This window comes from Orycteropus afer, unplaced genomic scaffold (assembly GCF_000298275.1).
Source record: "Orycteropus afer afer isolate SDZICR_OR568_19922 unplaced genomic scaffold, OryAfe1.0 scaffold00060, whole genome shotgun sequence".
Taxonomy (NCBI): Eukaryota; Metazoa; Chordata; class Mammalia; order Tubulidentata; family Orycteropodidae; genus Orycteropus; species Orycteropus afer.
Window position 1 is genome coordinate 7,651,988 of NW_006921647.1, and position 19,298 is coordinate 7,671,285.

The 19,298-nt window shown below is 38.5% G+C and overlaps 1 protein-coding gene across 1 annotated transcript in view; it reads left to right on the plus strand.

Moving 5' to 3' along the window:
* The window catches only part of TOX (thymocyte selection associated high mobility group box), a 433,752-nt gene that overhangs the window by 228,980 nt on the left and 185,474 nt on the right, over window positions 1-19,298 (plus strand). The window contains exon 3 of the mRNA XM_007939482.2: window positions 1,500-1,742. Coding sequence (XP_007937673.1) covers window positions 1,500-1,742 — 243 coding nt within the window. The remainder of the gene's footprint in view (window positions 1-1,499; window positions 1,743-19,298) is intronic.

A 19,298-nucleotide genomic window follows, 5' to 3' on the forward strand; every position in this document is an offset into this window, starting at 1 on the left:
TTTTTTAAGCACTACTTAGATATTTAGAAAAGCAAAAGAAAAAATCTCCAGGGAAGAATCAAACATTCCCTACATATACCCCTAAACTGTAACCCTTACATGACTGTACATAACTAGGTCTAAGTTCCAGGTGTTCCAAGTAGCTCTTCATTTCATCTTGTCTTCTGACAGCACCTAAACAAATATATCAAAACTTGTACAACATTTAACAAGTGCAACTTGAAGATTTTCTTTCTGTTAGACAAATAGACGCCATCTGGAAAAAATAACACCAGGCACTTGGACGCAGAAGCATGAAGCTTATTGGCTGAACTCCCAATGAATACCTTACACTACTTTCTTTGGCTCCTACCCTCTGCCTGCTCATTTCAAATCTTGCACACTTCAGCAGTCACTGTGCTGTTAGACAAGGGAATCCTTGTTACCCATGCACCCAATCACGGTGAAGCCTGTCTTAATTTGAAAGATAGGCTTGCAAGATTTATCTGGACCAAAATTGGTTCCTCTCATATTATGACACCTGCTCTGTAAAGGACTGCTAGAGATCACTGTGTATTGATAGTAATGGGTAACAATGTTTTATTATTCAGTTCTTCTTTATATTTATTTCTCAATGTTTATAGGAGTGTCTTCATATACTATTTCTTTCCTCTTCCCTCCCTATTTTATCTAGTGCTGCTTTCTAAAAGAAAAGAGCCCAAGATGTTAATGTTATTTATTTTACTGATATTGACTTTTATTTCCAAATTAGCCTAATAGTAATATTAACATTATTTTGCCTTTCAGTATTGAGTGAGCGGAATCTAAATGACTGCAATATTACTTTTCAACTTTTAGAAAGAAGTCAAATAACTCTTTGTTAATAAACAGAAATCAAGAAAGCAATCTTCATTGTTATTTTGATGATATAATCTTGGAGATAAAAATAATTTTTCATGACTTATTTTTTCATATATCACACTTCCAATTTAACCACACAGCAGCATGCATATCTTACTTCTTTATTAATTATTTTTTCTTTTGTCAAATTTAAGTATGTAGCTTTCAAAACTCAAAAGCAATTGCCCAGAGCTTCTGGAATTCATTCAGGCCATGATCTGAACAGTGGGGAAGCCCTATGAAACATGTTTGATCAAACATTAATTTTATAAATTGCCTTCCTTCCTCACAATTCCCATGAAAAAGGTATTCAGCTAGATTAAAACTCTGGAAAATTTTAATGGGACCTTTGAAATCGGTTTGAGCTCAGCTTCTTGGAAAAAGAAAACCACCTAATGGAAGTGTGTTTTATACCAGAAGTGGATACGCCTGTGAGGCAATTTGCTTCCATGCATAATAGGGAAACTCCAGCATGATATTCTGAGTGTTTGAAATGTCTTTGCCAAATTCATAATGCTGCTGCTGTTAATACTAGCTGAAGGGCTCATGTGTGTTTGTTCATGATGATGAAGACATGGCAAAAATAATATGCAACAATATCTCTCTTGTCTTTTTTGCAGTCCTACCCTGGTCCAAGCCTGGAGAGCGAGGACTTCAATATCCCACCCATCACTCCCCCTTCCCTCCCTGACCACTCACTGGTTCACCTGAATGAAGTCGAGTCTGGCTACCACTCTCTGTGCCACCCAATGAACCATAATGGCCTGCTACCATTTCATCCACAAAATATGGACCTACCTGAAATCACCGTCTCCAATATGCTGGGACAGGAGGGAACACTGCTCTCTAACTCCATTTCTGTGGTAAGGATCAACATACTGTGTAGTGGTGGGGAAAGAGGGAAATAGGGGAGGGCAAATCCTAATTTAATGCAAGGAGATTTAAATTCTGAAAGGAGAACTGTGTTTTGAGCTGTGGAGCATATTCTCTGTAAATCCTATAAAATCCTAAAGCAGTTTTCTATTTATATTTGTCAAGTCAAAATCAATTAATTACTTGTTTATCACACATATTTGTAACCAAAAATACTTAGTACTATGGTGACACTGAATGTGCTGGCTTACTGGTGTTTAGATGAAAGTTTTTCTTAAAAGAAGACAACTCTCATCCCACACAGGACTCTCACACAAGTAAGATAGCCGCATATTCTGAACAGAAACTATTAAACTTGATTTTCCCTGATTTTTCACTCTCAAATTACACAATTTTACATAATAGGAAAGGAAGAAAGCAATTTTCATTTTTATTTTGGAGGTAAAATTCCATGACCAAAGTCTATCTGTGTTAACAGTGTTTCAAGGAGCTCTGGTGGTGCTGTGGTTAAAGGACTGGGTTGCTAACCAAATGGTCAGCAGTTTGAACCCATCAGCTGCTATGCAGGAGAAAGGATGAAGCAGTCGAGCTTCTGTAAAGGTTTACAGCCTTCGAAACTCCACAAAGCAATACTACTTTGTCCTGTAGGGTCACTAGGAGTTGAAATTGACTTGATGGCAGTGGGCTTGGTTTTGGGTTAAAAATGTTCCGGTCTATTGAACCTGTTGTCGTGCTCAATCTTCTAATGCTCTAAAGTTCTCAAATTTAGTAGTAATGTGTATCACCCAGAAAACCAGCAAAAACACAAATTCCCAGGCCCTACCTAATGAGTCCAGGGGGTTTGTATTTTAACAAGCACCCTCATATACTAGCTCTTTATAAAAGCTTTCTGATTTTTGTCATCAAAATTTTGATAATATCTATGCCTTAACTAGTGGGGGGGGGGTCGGGAATCAGCAGTTCATGGCCAAGGACAGAGCTTTGTTCCATGACATAAACCCCATCCCAGGTTAAGAGTGACTTTCTATTAACCATCTTTGGTGACTGTGTTCAGTAATTTACCAGCCTGACCAAATCTACTGTCAGTTTTGTAACTTGCTGAACAGTGCTGTCATGTTCACAATGAACAAATTGATTAACTTGCTCATATTATTTCTGGGAAAAAATAAAGAAAAACATGTCATGTTAATACTTTTTCAAATAAGTTGAAGGTTTCTCTCTAACTTGAGTGACTTCAGAAGGTTTTTCTGTTAATCATGTACATAAGAGGAGGAAAAATGTGAATAGAGAGAAACCTCAAAGTAGGTTTTTTCAAGAATGAAGACCAGAGCCTAATGCCCTATTACTATGTAGATTCTCTTAAGATGTGGCAGCTCTCTGAGCAGCCAGGAGTGGCAGAAAACCCATTCCTGTTGCTCAGTTGTTTGGATTATAATATAATTATATGGATTTGTCCTAAGAATATTAACTATGACTTCAAAAAGTAGGGACTGGGTTTTTTAATGTTTTTGTATGCTCTAGAGTTAATTCCAACTCACTGTGACCCTATAGAATGGAGTACAACTGCTCTATAGGATTTCCTAAGCTGTAGTCTTTTACAAAAGCAGATTGCCAAGTGTTTTCTCCCATGAAGCCACAGGTGGATTTGAAGTGCTGACCTGTTAGTTAGCAGCCAAGAGCTTAACCATTGTACCACCAAGGTTCTGGTTGGGTTTTTTAAATAAATGTGCTAACGGTATAAATCTGAATGATACTGTTCTGATGATGCACTCATAGTTTGCCCCAGATTTCTAAACAGCAGAAGGCAATTAGAAAAAAGGTACCAATCACTAAGAGTGACTCCTCTATGAATTTTATGTCCTTCTGACACAGGATGCTGCCAGAGTGTTAGCACATGGAAAGTAACTTTTATTACTTACAAAAAGAAGCAGACAGCACATCAAAACAAATGTGGATCCCTTTTTGAGTCATTCTTCCCCATGACTCAAAAAGGCTGTCTAGGCAGAGATGTCTACTTTTCTATGCATAATCCACTTTGTGCTATAGGTGAGGGATTTAAAGGAGACATATTTTCTGCCCATCTCCCCTTGGGCAGCTTGGTTTAATTGTTGTTGTTGTTGTTATGTGCCATTGAGTCGGCCCCGACTCATAGCGACCCCTCCTTGGGTTTCCGAGGCAGTATCACTACGGTTGTAGGATTGCCCAACCTTCCTTCCGAGGAGTGGCTGGTGGGTTTGAACCGCCAGCCTTCTGATTAGCAGTCAAGTGCCTTAGCCACTATGCTACCAGAGCTCCTTGGTTTAATTAGGCAGGCTGAAAATTTCTGCTATGCATGCTTCCACCTAGCACTATAGCTGATGGACTCCAAGGTTCATCTCTCATCCATTTTTATACCCAAAGCATTCATGACATGGAGCATAATGTAAATTTTCCCAGACTTACCAGCCTAGGGGGAAGGTTGTCAGATACCTTGGTGCCTACCCAGAAAGGTGTCTCTTTAACCCTACTAACAAATTACATCAGGCTTCCGAAGGTCAGGAGCAGTTGTTTGTTCAGAGATTTCATCATGTCCCCCTCCCTTCTTGAGATATGTGGCCATAGTTAGGAGTTGAAGACTCCCAACTCATTTGCAAATGCTTAAGTGTTGTCTGGCTATTTTAGAAAAATGAAGAGCACCTTAATTGCTCAGGCTATTTTCAGAAACCAGAGACAAAAGCAAAACCAAGTTCCTTGACCCACAGTTGTGCTTCACAGGGGTCACCCTGAAAAGTTTCCTGCCTCTTCCTCTTAAGGAATAAACCTTCAGACTCAGTTCATCAAATGATGACCAAATGATGGGCTCATACTCCTGTCCTCCCTCTCCCTCCCCACCTTATCATTCCCTAAGAAAGAGAGGAAAGAGGAGACAGTCTACTGTGCTTCCTCATGGTAGAAATAGGAGTTGGACCACAAGAAGGATAACAAGATATTCAGCTACATAGTGCAACTCTCAAATCTCTTTTTCCTTTATGTAATTCACCTCCTTATTTCAAGTGCACTGTGGGAGAAAGTCCTGGTCATCTGCTTAGTAAAGATTCCAAAAGTAAAAACCAAACCCACTCCCATCGAGGCAATTCTGAGACCCCCATTGAGTTTCTGAGGTGGTAAATCTTTAAGGGGGTAGATTGTCTGGTCCTCCTTCCATGGAGTGAACCACCAGGCATCTGATTAGCAGTCAAATGCCTTACGCACTGCACAATCAACTCCATGGTTAAAGATTACAGAAGACCCTGTGGGGCCATTCCACTCTGTCACTTGGGGTCTCTATGAGTCAAAATCGATTCAACAGCACCAAAGAACAACAGAGCCACATTTTACACTCTCTCTGGTGGCATAGTGCTAAGGCATTTGACTGCTAACCAGGAGGTTGGTGGTTTAAACCCACTAGCTACTCAGCAGAAAAAGACTGGGCAATCTACGTCCATAAATATTTACTGCCTTGGAAACCCAAAGCAGGTCACTATGGGTTGGAATCCATTCAATTGCAGTGACTTTTTGGTTTAGCATTCTTAGGACACTCCCTCTAGACTCTATGAAGTGCTTATACAGCTTTGATAACTATGGGTATAGGATGTCTCCAGAACTGCTGCCCATGGAAGTCACTCCATTCTCCAAAGGTCTGCCCAGGACTGATCCAGTCACAGCTGAGATGCAGGCCCTTCCTAGGCTCTCCTCTCACAGTGCTTTTCTCTGCCCACCAGTAGCCTCTGTTCATCCAAATTTCTTGATGCTCTCTCCATGCAGCCCACTGCCAAAAAATTCACTTGTGATGTGTGTTTTTGCCTCAATGTGGTATTTCCCTTGGAACTTTTAATACTTTATGAAAGCAGAAGGAAGACAAATCATCTTTTTGGTCTAAGCTAAAGGAAGGAAACTCTAATTTACCATTCTGATTCTTGGCAAAGTGAGTCTAACAAGGACTTATCACCAAGTGGTGAGCCTGAGAGAGATAATGGTGGTGATCCTGTTACTTCTCAAACAATATTCTACAGGAGGACTTCTAATTTGCCCACCCATAGTACTGGGTAACATTTTATATTTGTGAGCAAAAAAGCTCCTCTAGAAAGTAATACTAGGAGCTCTGGTAGCGTAGTGCCTAAGGCATTTGACTGCTAGGCAGAAGGCTGGCAGTTCAAACCCACCAGCCACTCCTCAGAAGGAAGATTGGACAATCTACTTCCATAGTGATACTGCCTTGGAAACCCAAGGAGGGGTTGCTATGAGTCAGATCTGACTCAATGGCAGTGAGTTTGGTTTGGTTTTTGGTTAACAAGTAATACTAGTGAGGCTTTGAATAGTCTTCAACACTGTGAAATAGAACTTCCTGTGATTATGGAGCTATTTGACAATCTGCACTGTCTGATAACAGTCACTTCCTTTTGAGCACTTTAAATGTGTCTAGTAATGCCTAAGGCACTTGACTGCTAATCAGAAGGCTGGCGGTTCAAACCCACCAGCCACTCCTCAGAAGGAAGGTTGGGCAATCTACTTCTATGTGACACCACTTCAGAAACCCAAGGAGGGGTCGCTATGAGCCAGGTCCAACTCCATGGCACATAACAACAAGAAAGTGCAATCAAAGGACTAAATTTTTTATTTTAATTAATTTACAGTTAAGTATTCATATTTAGCTCAAAAAACTCAAACTTACTGCCATGGAGTCAATTTCAGCTCCATTGGGTTTCCAAGGCTGTAAATCTTTATGAAAATAGATTGCCCCAGTCTTCCTTCCACAGAGTGGGTGGTTTATTTGAATTGCCAGCCTTCTGGTTAGCAGCCAAATGCCTTATCCACTAGGCCACCAGAACTAGTGGCTACTATATTAGACAGAACAGATCTAGTTCATGCTGTTGATTCTTACATCCAAATCTATATTAAATTCATTTTTCCAAGTCAGTGTGGTCTTGCACAAAGTAAACTTGAAGATAAAATTTGTTGTAAGATCTTGTTTCAAAGCCTAGATATCTGACTGAATTTTAGGATACTGAGTTTGAGACACTATAAAGTTGCAATAGAAATCTAAAAAAGTTGAATGAATCAGGAGCTATCTTTTGTTTACTAATTTACTTGAGAAACAAAGAGCCTCTTGATTCTTGAGATATCCTCTAACTAAAATGCCATAAGACGCTATGTACGTTTGGAATTCTTGCTGTGGTCAAAATGCTTGCAAAAGCTCAAAGGAATGCTAGGACACGGTCACTGTCCTTCAGGAACGTATAAACTACAGAGAAAACATAAACAGGTATGACAGAGAGAGAAGCACAAAGCAATTAGAGGCAAAAAGAAATGTTAAGCTTAGTTGTACTGATCATGATCCCAGTAGGACTTCCAAGTTGAAAAAATTACTGTGATCTAATACAGGTAGTTTATAAAACTTAGTGGAAATGTAAGACTGCAGTCAGGGCTTGAAGATGGTTTTGATTTGGATAAACAGAAAGAAAAGAAAACGCATGTTGGAGCACATTAGAAAATCAGAGTGGGTATTTTAAGTTGGGAGCTTTAACCAAAGGCTTCAAAAAGCAATCAAAGGAATATGGGCTTGGTATGACAGATTATACAAAACCATTGGTGGTTTTACTTAAGGCAAAAGCATTATGAAGGCAACGTTGTGGGAAAACAGTTCTAGCAGTAGTACCCAACATGTGTAGCAGTGGTAAGAAGCTAGAGTTGTGGAAAACCTTTAGGAGCCTGTTGCCATAATTCAGGCAAGAGGTGTTGAGGACCTACACCAGGGTGGTGACAGTGAGGGCAGAGAGATGGGCTATTAAGCTGTTTTCACATCAACCCCAAAGATTATGGATCTAAGGATAAACAACCCTTCAAGCTTACACATTTAAAGTTTAAAAGGCATCAAGAGATTATTTTCTTTGATAGAAACTCTTGAGAGTGTAAGGTTTTCTCATCACCCTAAGAGTATAAAATTTTATCATCACAGCCATTGAAAGAATTAGGAGCTATCTTTTGTTTAAAAGTTTTCTTTTATTATTTTTTATTATTATAATAAAACAAAAACTTTTATTCTAAAAGTTAGAATCCTATGCATATAAACCACCCTAGGCAGATTTATGTATGTTATTGTTGTTGTTATGTGCCGTCGAGTCGGCACGACTCATAGCGACCCCTCCTTCGGTTTCCGAGGCAGTGTCACTACGGAAGTAGATTGCCTCATCTTCCTTCCGAGGAGTGGCTGGTGAGTTTGAACCGCTAGCCTTCTGGTTAGCAGTCAAATGCCTTAGGCACTATGCTATCAGAGCTCCCAGATTTATGTATAGGATCAAATATTTCCAATTGTATTTTCACAAAGCTGGTCAATGTTACTAAAACTGGGTTTTTTGTTGTTAATATTACACATTATGAAAACATAATAAAACTTTCCTAGTCACTTTGCCTGTGTTGAATATGATCTCAAAATTGAACAACTAGCTTGCCAGCTTTTGAAATATGTTTATAAATAGGACACAATTTAGGTCATCACTACTTACATATCAAAAAAAACCCATTGCTGTCAAGTTGATCCCAACTTATGTGTCCCCGTATGTTGCAAAGTAGAACTTCTCCAAAGAATTTTCTTGGCTGTAACCATTATATACGTAGACCTATAAAGTAGGCTTGTGTGTGTGTGTGTGTGTGGCTCCGTTTGGTGGATTCAAACCACCACCCTTTAGGTTAACAACTAGTCACAGCTTGTACCACCCAGGGACTCTAATATTCACATTTAAAAAAAAAAAAAAAACTGAACTCACTGCAGTGGAATCGAATCTGACTCATAGCGACCCCTCCTTGGGTTTCCGAGGCAGTATTTCTACGAAAGTAGATTGCCCAGTGGCTGGTGGGTTTGAACTGCCAGCCTTTTGGTTAGCAGTCAAATGCCTTAGGCACTACTCCACCAGAGCTCCTGCATATTCACATACAAAAGAAAATAATGTTTACAGAAAACAGAATGAAAAAGCTCTCTTCCTAGAAATGACATGCTCTTACCTCACTATTCTTACAATATCACTTACAATCTGGAAACAACGAATAAAAGCTAACACTTACAGGCTTTAAATAATGATCTTGTAAAAGTTAGAATCCTATGCATATAATCACCCTAAGCAGATTTGTGTTAGGATCAAATATTTCCAACTGTATTTTCACAAAGCCCATCAATGTTATTAAAATTGGGTTTTTGTTGTTAATATTATACTTGCATCTTTGTGTTTATATCTTCACATCATGGAGTTTTAGAATTTGAATAGATTGAAGAGGTGAAAGTATTTTAGGTCACATTTACATATTGTATATATTTTAGAAGTTATTGTAATGCTTAATGTATGTGCATAATTATATATGGGTAGTTTTATATAATATAAATGATTATAAACAGTATATAATCTTTACTTAGATTTTATTTTTAAGATAATTTTTATTGTCTCTACCTATTTCTTATCCTCACTGGAAATCTTAGTGATACAATTTCACTGGTTATGTTGCCTAACAGTGCCTAAAATATTAGAAATGAAAAATTAAGTCCATAAATAAAAATGAATATCTTAATTCTTTAAAATTCTGCAACCCTAGTAGATTTTTCCTTCACTTCTCTATTAACACATTCTTTTATCTTACTGTTATGGGTGAATAAATTGAAAACCTCTCAGACAAATAAATTGAAATGAAGTCAAGTGCCTACAACAGGCCAGTTCTATGCTAGCTGCTCCCTCTATATTATTCATTATCCACTCATCTTGGCCCTACCACTTACCAGAGGTGTTACAACCACTTCTGCATGAGGTATTATTGTCCCAATTTTACAGGTGGAAAATGGAGGTTCAGAGTGGGTAAGTGATTGGCTCAATGGCTCAACCAGTAAATGCCCCAGCTTCCCCATCTGAAAAATGGGGATAATTGTAATCATAACTTCATGGGGTTAAATGAACATGTATGCATGGCTTAAGACCTTTGCCTAAAGGAGCCCTGGTGGGCAGTGGTTAAAGCTCTTGGCTGCTAACCAAAACATTGGGCAGTTGGAACCCAACAGCCGCTCTTAGGGAGAAAGATGTCACAATATGCTTCTGCAAAGATTCACAGCCTTACACTGTCCTATAGGGTAACCATGAGTTGGAATTGACTCGATGGCAGTGGTTTTTTTGGCTTAGAACAGTGCCTCCATATTCTCCAGTTGCATTAAATTGATTCTAACTCATGGCTTCCCTGTGTGTGTCAAAGTAGAATGGTCCCTCATAGGATTTTCAATGGCTACTTTTTCTTCCTGGGCACCTCTGGTAGACTTGAGCCACCAACATTTTCAGTTAGCAGCTGAGCATCTGAATCATTTGCACAGCACATGGACTGCCATGCCTGCACATGTTGTTGTTGTTGTTCAGTGCTGTTGACTGAGTTTGGACTTACATCTACCCTATGTAAAACAGAACAAAACATCACTTGGTTCTGCACCATATTCACAATCGTTGCTATGCTTGAGTCCATTGTTGTAGCCACTGTGTCAATTTATCTCATTGTTGTTGTTGCTATTTGCCGTCAAGTCAGACCCAACTCATAGTGACCCCTCCCTGGGTTTCCCAGGCGGTATCACTACGGAGGTAGATTGCTCAACCTTCCTTCTGAGGAGTGGCTGGTGGGTTTGAACCGCCAGCCTTCTTGTTAGCAGCCAAGTGCCTTAGGCACTAAGCTACCAGAGCTCCCAATCTCTTTGAGGTTCTTCCTTTTCTTCACTGACCTTTTACTTTTACCATGCATGATGTCCTTCTCCAGGGACTGATCCCCCCGATAATATGTCCTAAATATGTGAGCCAAGTCTTTGCCATCCTGGCTTCTAAGGAGCATTCTGACAGTACTTCTTCCAAGACAGATTTCTTCATTCTTCTGGCAGTCCATGGTGTATTTAACATTCTTCTCTAGAGTATTATTCAAAGTCACCAATTCTTTTATCTTCTTTATTCATTATCCAGCTTTTATATGCTTATGAGGAAAACGAAAATACCATGATTTGGGTTAGGCACACTTTAGTCTGCAAAGTGACATCTTTGCTTTTTAACACTTTAAAGAGGTCTTTTGCAGCAGATTTATCCAGTACAGTACATCATTTGATTTCTTATTTGTTAAATAAAATAAGAAAAAAGTATTTGATTAAATATTTTGCAAATAAAATAGGAAAAACAAGCCTGTATGACTTGGGAGAGAGGGCTTTGTGAAAGATTTATTTATACTTTAATCTTTACATCTGTGAGAAAAAGACAATAATAAGCCTGATATTGAACAAGTAAATCTTTACCTTCTATGGAGTGTCCTTATATGCCATAGTGATTAAAATCAATGTCTTTCATCTGAAAGAAAAAAAAAAGTCACTGCCATCTAATTGATTCTGACTCAAAGCGACCCCTACTGGGTTTTTGAGGTGATAAATCTTCCCAAAAGTAAATTGCTTGGTCTTCCTTCCATGGAGTGGCTGGTGGATTTGAACCACCAACCTTCTGGTTAGCAGTCATATGTGTTAGAAACTACACCACCAGAGACCTGCCACTTACCAGCCACATGACTGAGCCTCCATTTCCTCACCTATGAAATGGATGTAATAACATTTTCAATCTCGTAATGTTGTTGTGAGGAGTTCTGGTAGCATAGTGCCTAAGGCACTTGTCTGCTAACCAGAAGGCTGGCGGTTCAAACCCACCAGCCACTCCTTGGAAGGAAGGTTGGGCAATCTACTTCCGTAGTGATACCACCTCAGAAACCCAAGTAGGGGTCGCTATGAGTTGGGTCCAACTTGACGGCACATAACAACAACAACAACAGTGCCTGGTATACAGTGGGTCCTAGAGATATTCCATGAGAATCTTTTCTGAAAATAAAGCCATCAAAGCAGGATAACTAGATTGCCCTCTGAAATTTACCATAGGCATATATATAAGGTTGCAGTTTATATAGGGTGAGATTTCTTCGCAAAATTCCCCAAAGTTTCTTTTTGCATATTCTTGCCTGTGCTATTTTATATGTTAGTAGTCAGTCGGGACTCAAACAAGAAGTTGGTTTTCTGGTACTTTTTAAAAGATTCCATTTTCTTAAAATCCCTATTTTCCAAAGATGGGCAATAAAACAGAGTAGGATTTCTATAAGGGTATGCTGCCTGTTGTTGTTGTTGTTATGTGCCGTCGAGTCGGCCCCGACTCCTAGCGACCCCTCCTTGGGTTTCCGAGGCAGTATCACTACGGAAGTAGGATTGCCCAACCTTCCTTCCGAGGAGTGGCTGGTGGGTTTGAACCACCAGCCTTCTGGTTAGCAGTCAAGTGCTTTTAGCCACTATGCTACCAGAGCTCCTATGCTGCCTAGTAAGTGCCAATTAGTTCAGCCATTCAGGACCCAACATATAAGAGTTCCATTTCTCTTAACTTTGAACAGAGTTATTTTGATAGTGAGTAATTGATTAGCCCGCTAATCATGGAACATGGAATCTGGTTAAGAGAGCAGTGGACTGGGAGTCTGGAAAGCCAGGCCTCACCTTCAATAAGCTTATTAACTGTGGGCAAGTCCCAGCACTTGTCTGTAAGCCAATGGGATGGGCTCTGTGCATTCCAAACTGAGCTCCTTGGGTCCAGGGTATTCCAAGAATCAACCAGGCCAGCTTTGTTCTTATTTGTCTCATTTGTTCACATTTCTTATAAAATTTCACTTGAATAAAATGTCCTGACTTCAAAAAGATAGAAAATCAAACATCTGGTTGAACTCTAAGGTCCTTCCAAGAAGCAACATTTTCTTATGATTCATTCTTAGTGGACTAAAGCACTTATCCAGATTTCACCATTAATTTGACTTGTTGCTTTGGTTGCTTAGTAATTTTTTTCCTGCCATCACTTTGGTATTCTCAGTAACCTACCTATCCCCCAAAGCCTAATTGATAATATTAAGGTAATTGAACCTATGGAACCGGTAATTTCTTTTGAGTGGAAAATATTATTCTGCCATTAAGCAGAAAGAGACATGGCTTTGTGTGAAGGAGTGGTGTTTTCATATTGTTAAAAAAGAAACTACAGTGGTACTCCCTTATCCGTGAGGGATACATTCCAAGTCTCCCAGTGGATGCCTAAAACTGTGGATAGTACTGATCCCTATGTTTTTTTCCTGTGCATACATACCTCTGATAAAGTTTGATTTATAACTTAGGCATGTTGTTGTTGTTGTTATGTGCCGACAAGTTGGACCCGACTCATAGCAACCAGTCCTTGACATAGTAAGAGGTTAACAACAATGACTAATAATAAAGTAGAAAAATTATTAAATAAAATAAAGGTTACTCAAACAAAAGCACTATGACCATGACTGGAGATCTGATAGTCAGTCTGATAACCTGATACCTAGATGGCTACTAGCTAATGAATGGGCGGATGGTGTATGCAAAGTGGATAAATTGGACAAAGGATGATTCCTATCCTGGAAGGATGGAGCTGAATGGCTCTGAGATGCCATAGTGCTACTCAGAATGATGCACAATTTAAAACTAATGAATTGTGTATTTCTGGAATTTTCCATTTAATATTTTTCAACCACAGTTGACTGCCGGTAACTGAAACCACAAGAAGTGAAACTGCGGATAAGTGGGGACTACTGTATAAAACTATTTTGAGAAAAAAGTGGAGTAAGAAAATGCCTGTATTAACTATTCATGGTTGATGAGAAATCTTTTGATTCCTACAAACTGAAATCAAGTGCCTCTCTTCTTTTTTCTCCCAGCTCTGATACACTCACTGCTGGGTTTAATCATGGCTTGGTGGAAGGGAAAATGCAACCCTGTATAAAGTCATCCAAGCCTTGCTGCCTGGCCTATATGTGGCGATTGCTTGTTCTTTGTGCAGTCAACAGAAGCTCTTTCATACAAAGAAAAACCGTGCAAAGTTTTAGAATGGCCTCACAGAAAGGATTTATTTAGAACCTGGGCTTTTTGTAGAGTGTGGTTCCTAATGACACATTATAGAAAATTTACAATGAAAAAAGCAACAAAGGAGATTTCAATTTCTTTGAATGCTTCAAATTTCAAATTCTGGAGTTTAAAATGGAAAAAGATGTTAAAAAGCTGTAAAATTGGGGGGTTTATTTCCCAAATGCCTTATTTTTGCCAGCAACAAAAGCAAGCATAATGTATATACTCAGGTTTATTGTAATTTTTAGCATTCAGTCAAGGCACCCTTTGCATTCAAAGGCCACTATACAACTGTTTTGACAACCATCACTTCAGTAGGTACTGCACGGGACATAGGGAAATGGAGCAGGAGTGTTTCTTTAGGTCTATGGGGAGTGCTGTACATTAAGGATTCAGATGTATTAGAGCAGCATGAATTTCTAATATGTTGCCATTATGGAAAGGACCACTGGCATATTGAATAATGCAGCTTTCGAAGCCAAGCAGAAAATGTGATTACAGACAATTTGATTGCTGTTTTTAAAATAAATATTTTCAAAATCTTGAGGTATTTTATTGCATGTAATGCATAAAGTATGTAGCAGTGGACTGGAGCTAAAGATCTTTCAGGACACGAAGGGGCTGATGATGTCAGCCCCATTTAGGTATGGAATAATAGAAGCATTAGTTTAAAATGGAATGGATGTCACAGTGGCTTATTTCTTTCTTTTTTAAAAAAAGTAATAAAAAGAAATGATTTGCCCACTTTGACAGAAGAAAAAAAGATGAAGAATAATTATTTAGCATTAAGCCACAATTCATCAAATGCTTAGCAATTACAGCCTGGATTTCCACCCCACCCCAAAAAAATTAACTTTTTTTTTTTTTTTTTTTTTTAACTATTGTAGCAGCAGATGAGAGGAAGATACTAAGGTGCTTTAATATTGTGAAGAAATGAAAAATTAACTTTTTTTTTTTTTTAAATATTGTAGCACATGAGAGGAAGGTATTAAGGCACCTTAATATTGTGAAGAAATGAGTTGGTTTTATTGTTCTCATTTTTGACCATTTGTAACAGAAATACATGGGGTTTTGCTTTTTTTTTTTTTTTTTGACAAACTCCTGCTAAGGCCAAAAATAAAGATTTGTTACCTTGTTAAACTCTACTTGAGCCCTTTCTTTGCTCAAAACAAACTACTTTGAATGTGGTATTGATAAGTAGTTCAATGGATGCAGTATGTAAATGATTTGGGACTATCTTATAATGCTATAATAAAATATTATTCCAAATTAGAATTCTCCTTAGTAGTGTTCAGGAAAAGAGCCAGTTTAAAAACAAAACTTTCCCTTTATTATGCCAAGTAATCAAACTCAAGATACTTTGTATATAGGGTTTGCTGCATATTTTCTTCTACCCTAGAGTTCATATGAATGTGTGTCTCACCCACGCATGGAAGAAGTTAAAAACTATAAAATCAGTTATAGAATTATAATGCTGTAAGCACACTCTGGGAGTTATTCAATCCAGTCTCTTAAGTCTAGGCAGATGTAAACCTAAACGATTTAAGATATGTGGTTTTCTATCTAGGAGCCAAGATTCCACAGCTTTCCTTGGTAGCCTGTTTGTGTTTAATTAACCTTGTAACATTAAGTTAAATTGCAGTAAGAGATTTAGATGCCTTCCAGGAACTTCCTTATTAAAGTTAAAACAAAGTCTCTTACTGCAATTTAACTCTACTTTGTCAGCTTCAGATGTCTAGATGTTGAAGTTGATTTCAAGTATCTGACATTTATTAAGTCAATTGTGCAGTTGTGTTTTACCTGGCCCAAAGAACCCCAATTCCTTTAACCTTTCATCAAAGATCATATTTTCAAACTTTTAAATCAAATTAGCTTCCTTTTCTTAACCCTGTCAACCAAAATGGGATGCAGAACTTCAGAAAGAGCCTCAGATTGCAGATTAATTTCTGCATTTCTCCAATTATGTTTTATTGTCATAAAACATAATTTATGGAGGGAAAGTCAACCGCGAAGGACCACTTTCAAGTGCCGAGGAGCAAGGATGTCTCCTTGAGGACTAAGGTGCACCTGACACAAGCCATAATATTTTCAATCGCCTTGTATGCATGTGAGAGCTGGACAATGAATAAGGAAGACCAAAGAAGAATTGATGCTTTTGAGTTGTGGTGCTGGCGAAGAATGCTGAAAGTACCATGGACTGCTAAAAGAACTAACAGATCTGTCCTGGAGGAAGTGCAGCCAGAATGCTCCTTGGAAGCAAGAATGGCCAGACTTTGTCTCACCTATTTTGGTCATGTTGTCAGAAGGGACCATTCCCTGGAGAAGGATGTCATGCTTGGTAGGGTGGAGGGTCGACAAAAGAGAGGGATGCCTTCAACAAGATGGATTGACACGTTGGCTGCGATGATGGGCTCAAGTATAGCAGGGATCGTGGAGCTGGCCGGGATCAGGCGGTGTTTCGTTCTGCTGTGCAAGGGGTCGCTATGAGTCAGAAACGACTCAACAGCACCTAACAACAACAGTCATTGTGGACATTCTCTGATAGGGTTTTTCATGTTCTTGTTAGTTGCTGTTGCATCAGTTCCACCTCAAGGCAACCCCTGTGTGCTGAATTGAACTCTGCTCCAGAGGATTTTCAAAGATTTGACCTTTTGGAAGCAGATCATCAGGCCTATGTTCTGACGCACCTCTGAGTAGGTTAGAACCACCAACGATTTGGCTAATAGTTTAATAGTTTAAACCTTTAACAGTTTGTGTCACTTAGGGATTTCTGGGTCCTTAATAGCACCATTGAATTGCTGATGTATTTGATTTCTGGCCCATTGACCATTCCTGGGACAGCTCTCTTGCTGTATTGGTACCTAGCCAGCAGTTCTCCATCTTGTGTAAGTCATTTCATGCCCTTGATCTAGGAAGTCCATCATGCTGAAGCCCTTCATGCCCTCTTTCTTGGGCCTGGGGATCTATAGCTGTTAGCACACAAAGACAGGAAAAGAAAATACAGTTATCTGTGCATAACTGTCTTTGGACAAACTTAATCTAAGTAGGCCCATAAGTAAGAATTCCCACCATTCCCGGGCCCACACAGTGAGCTTTCAGTCAGTCATTAGCTGTAACTTCCTAATTGTTAATGAAATATTTTCTGAAGTTGGATATCAGCGGCTTGGGAGAATAAAGCACAGAACATGAGTGAAAAGCAGATGGGAGCGGGAAGAAGAAATAAACAGCAAGTAAAAACAGAATCCTGTTCACTATAGAAATTATTTAACTGGAGAAAAATAAGCTTGAGGTTCCTGTTTGTGGTCCTCCCTTTCCATTTCACTGCTTTCATATCCTCTTCATTTCAGATTCAGCCAATGTCACCACCATCCTTGTCTTTCTATCCTGAATAATAATAATAAAAGTAATAATAGTAATACTGCTCCAAAAATCAGGCATCAAGCAGAGAATTTTATAGTCATTATTCTTCTTACTCCCTTTCCTTCTCTTGCCATTCGGCATTAACACAGGATAGGCTCTTACCCATGAAAAGAGAAAGTATCTGGATCCCTATCACTCTGCCTCTTAGGCCTTTCATTGAAAAGAGGACCTAGAAACGCCAAGAGCTTACTGGGTTTCATTGTCAAGACTTTCAGGCAGAATTTATTGACAGCAATATTATAAGTCATGCACAACATCTAGTAGGAGCTCCATAACTCTTTCTGATTGATTGAGTGAGTAAATGAATCCATTGGTCCCCACTGAAACCCTTGATAACTTTTCCCAAGCAGGCACAAGATTAGTATAGCTTTTTATATTGATACTTTTAAGTGGTCTTCTAAAATGATAAAAGTATCTTTCCAACTTTTAAAAAAAGCATAATGTCATGTATCTTGGCATGTGAGGTCCCCAGGTGGCGCAAATGGTTTATTCTTGGCTGCTAACTGAGAGATTTGTGGATTGAACCCACCAGCAGCTCTGTGGGAAAAAAAGACCTGGCAATCTGCTTCCATAAAGAGTACAGGCCAGAAAACCTTATGAAGCAGTTCTACTTTGAAACACATCAGGTCTTCTAAGTCACAAATCAACGACATACCTCATGGGGTCTAGTGAACTGAGCCTGCCATAATGCTTTCAATATTGATCAGTAAATTTAAGCCTTACATATGTCTAATCTTTGTAATCTTACTCCTTAATCAGCTACTAGTTATTCATAAGCTATACCACTTTTAAGGAGCTCTGGTAGTGTAGTGCCTAAAGCAGTTGACTGCTAACCAGAAGGTTGGTAGTTTAAACCCACCAGCTGCTCCACAGAAGGAAGATGGGGCAATCTACTTCTGTAAAGATTTACAGCCTCAGAAATCCAAAGGGGGTTGCTATGAGTCAGAATGAACTGGATGGCAGTGAGTGAGTGAGTGATACAAATTAATAAATTTGACAATTAATTACAATTCATAGCTGATCTGTTTTAGAGGAATTCTGAAGAACCCTTTTTATTTTCAGAGTAATATTTATCCAGAAGAGCTACTCAGTAAAAGAAATTCAACATTTTAAACAAAATACATTTCTGCTAAGACCCCAAAGATGAGAAGGCAGGAGAGACATGAAGAGTGTCCACTAAGGCCTTATCTATGACCAGTGTTGATTTTTTTTTTTTTAAATTACAAAGAGATTCAATATTTGACTTGCTATTTGCTTGGTTTGGTTTGTGCAAGTAGATTATTAACATTAAAAATGCTGCATTATAGACCCATTTAGTTGTACAGTCATAGGAGAATTAGTCTAAAATTCTTTCCAGGAGAACAATGAACCCGTCTCATTTCAAGACACCACTTCCTTCATTATTCATTAACTGTTCTTATCTAGAGCAGATGGGAACATTTTAAGAGCAGTTTTTTTTTTTTTTTTTTTTTTTTCCAGTTTGAAAGTTCTGTGTTCCCTAATGTGGACAAGCATTACCAATAGGAAATAATATTTGTCTTTTTATATTACCCGTTTATACAGTCCTCTCTGACAGCAGAAGCATACACTCTGTGGGAGAAAAGGTACAACGTGCTGCAGGGTCTTTGACCATTTGAGTCATTAAAATACATCCAGCTTTCTTTTTTGGAATAATTTAAAGTATCACAATCACTGTAATCATCCAGAGAACAGGTCTTATTTTTTCCTTCATCTAATAAATATATACCAAATCTCCTAATAAATATATTTAACATTTTGATAAATATGTGACCATACAAATTTGAACCCTGAATTAAATGAACTGTAGAAATTCCACTAGAAATAAAAGTAATAGTTGAGAGAAAGAGGATTAAACTCCTTTTTGTAATTCAAGGTAGCTATTCTCTTTCTGGCAGCCAAGAAACTTCCTCAAAACTTGATACATTTGAAAAGCATTATTCATTAACACAGAAAGAATATTTGTTTCCTTTAACTTGATTGCCTGCTAAAATATTATGCACTCCAAAATCATATTACAGTATTAACATTTTTCTACATGGTTTAAAATCAAGAAGGGAGTGCTTAAACGTCAGGGTTGTATTCTTTCTCCACACTTATTCAATCTATATGCTGAGCAAATAATCCGAGAAGCTGGACTGTATGAAGAAAAACGTGG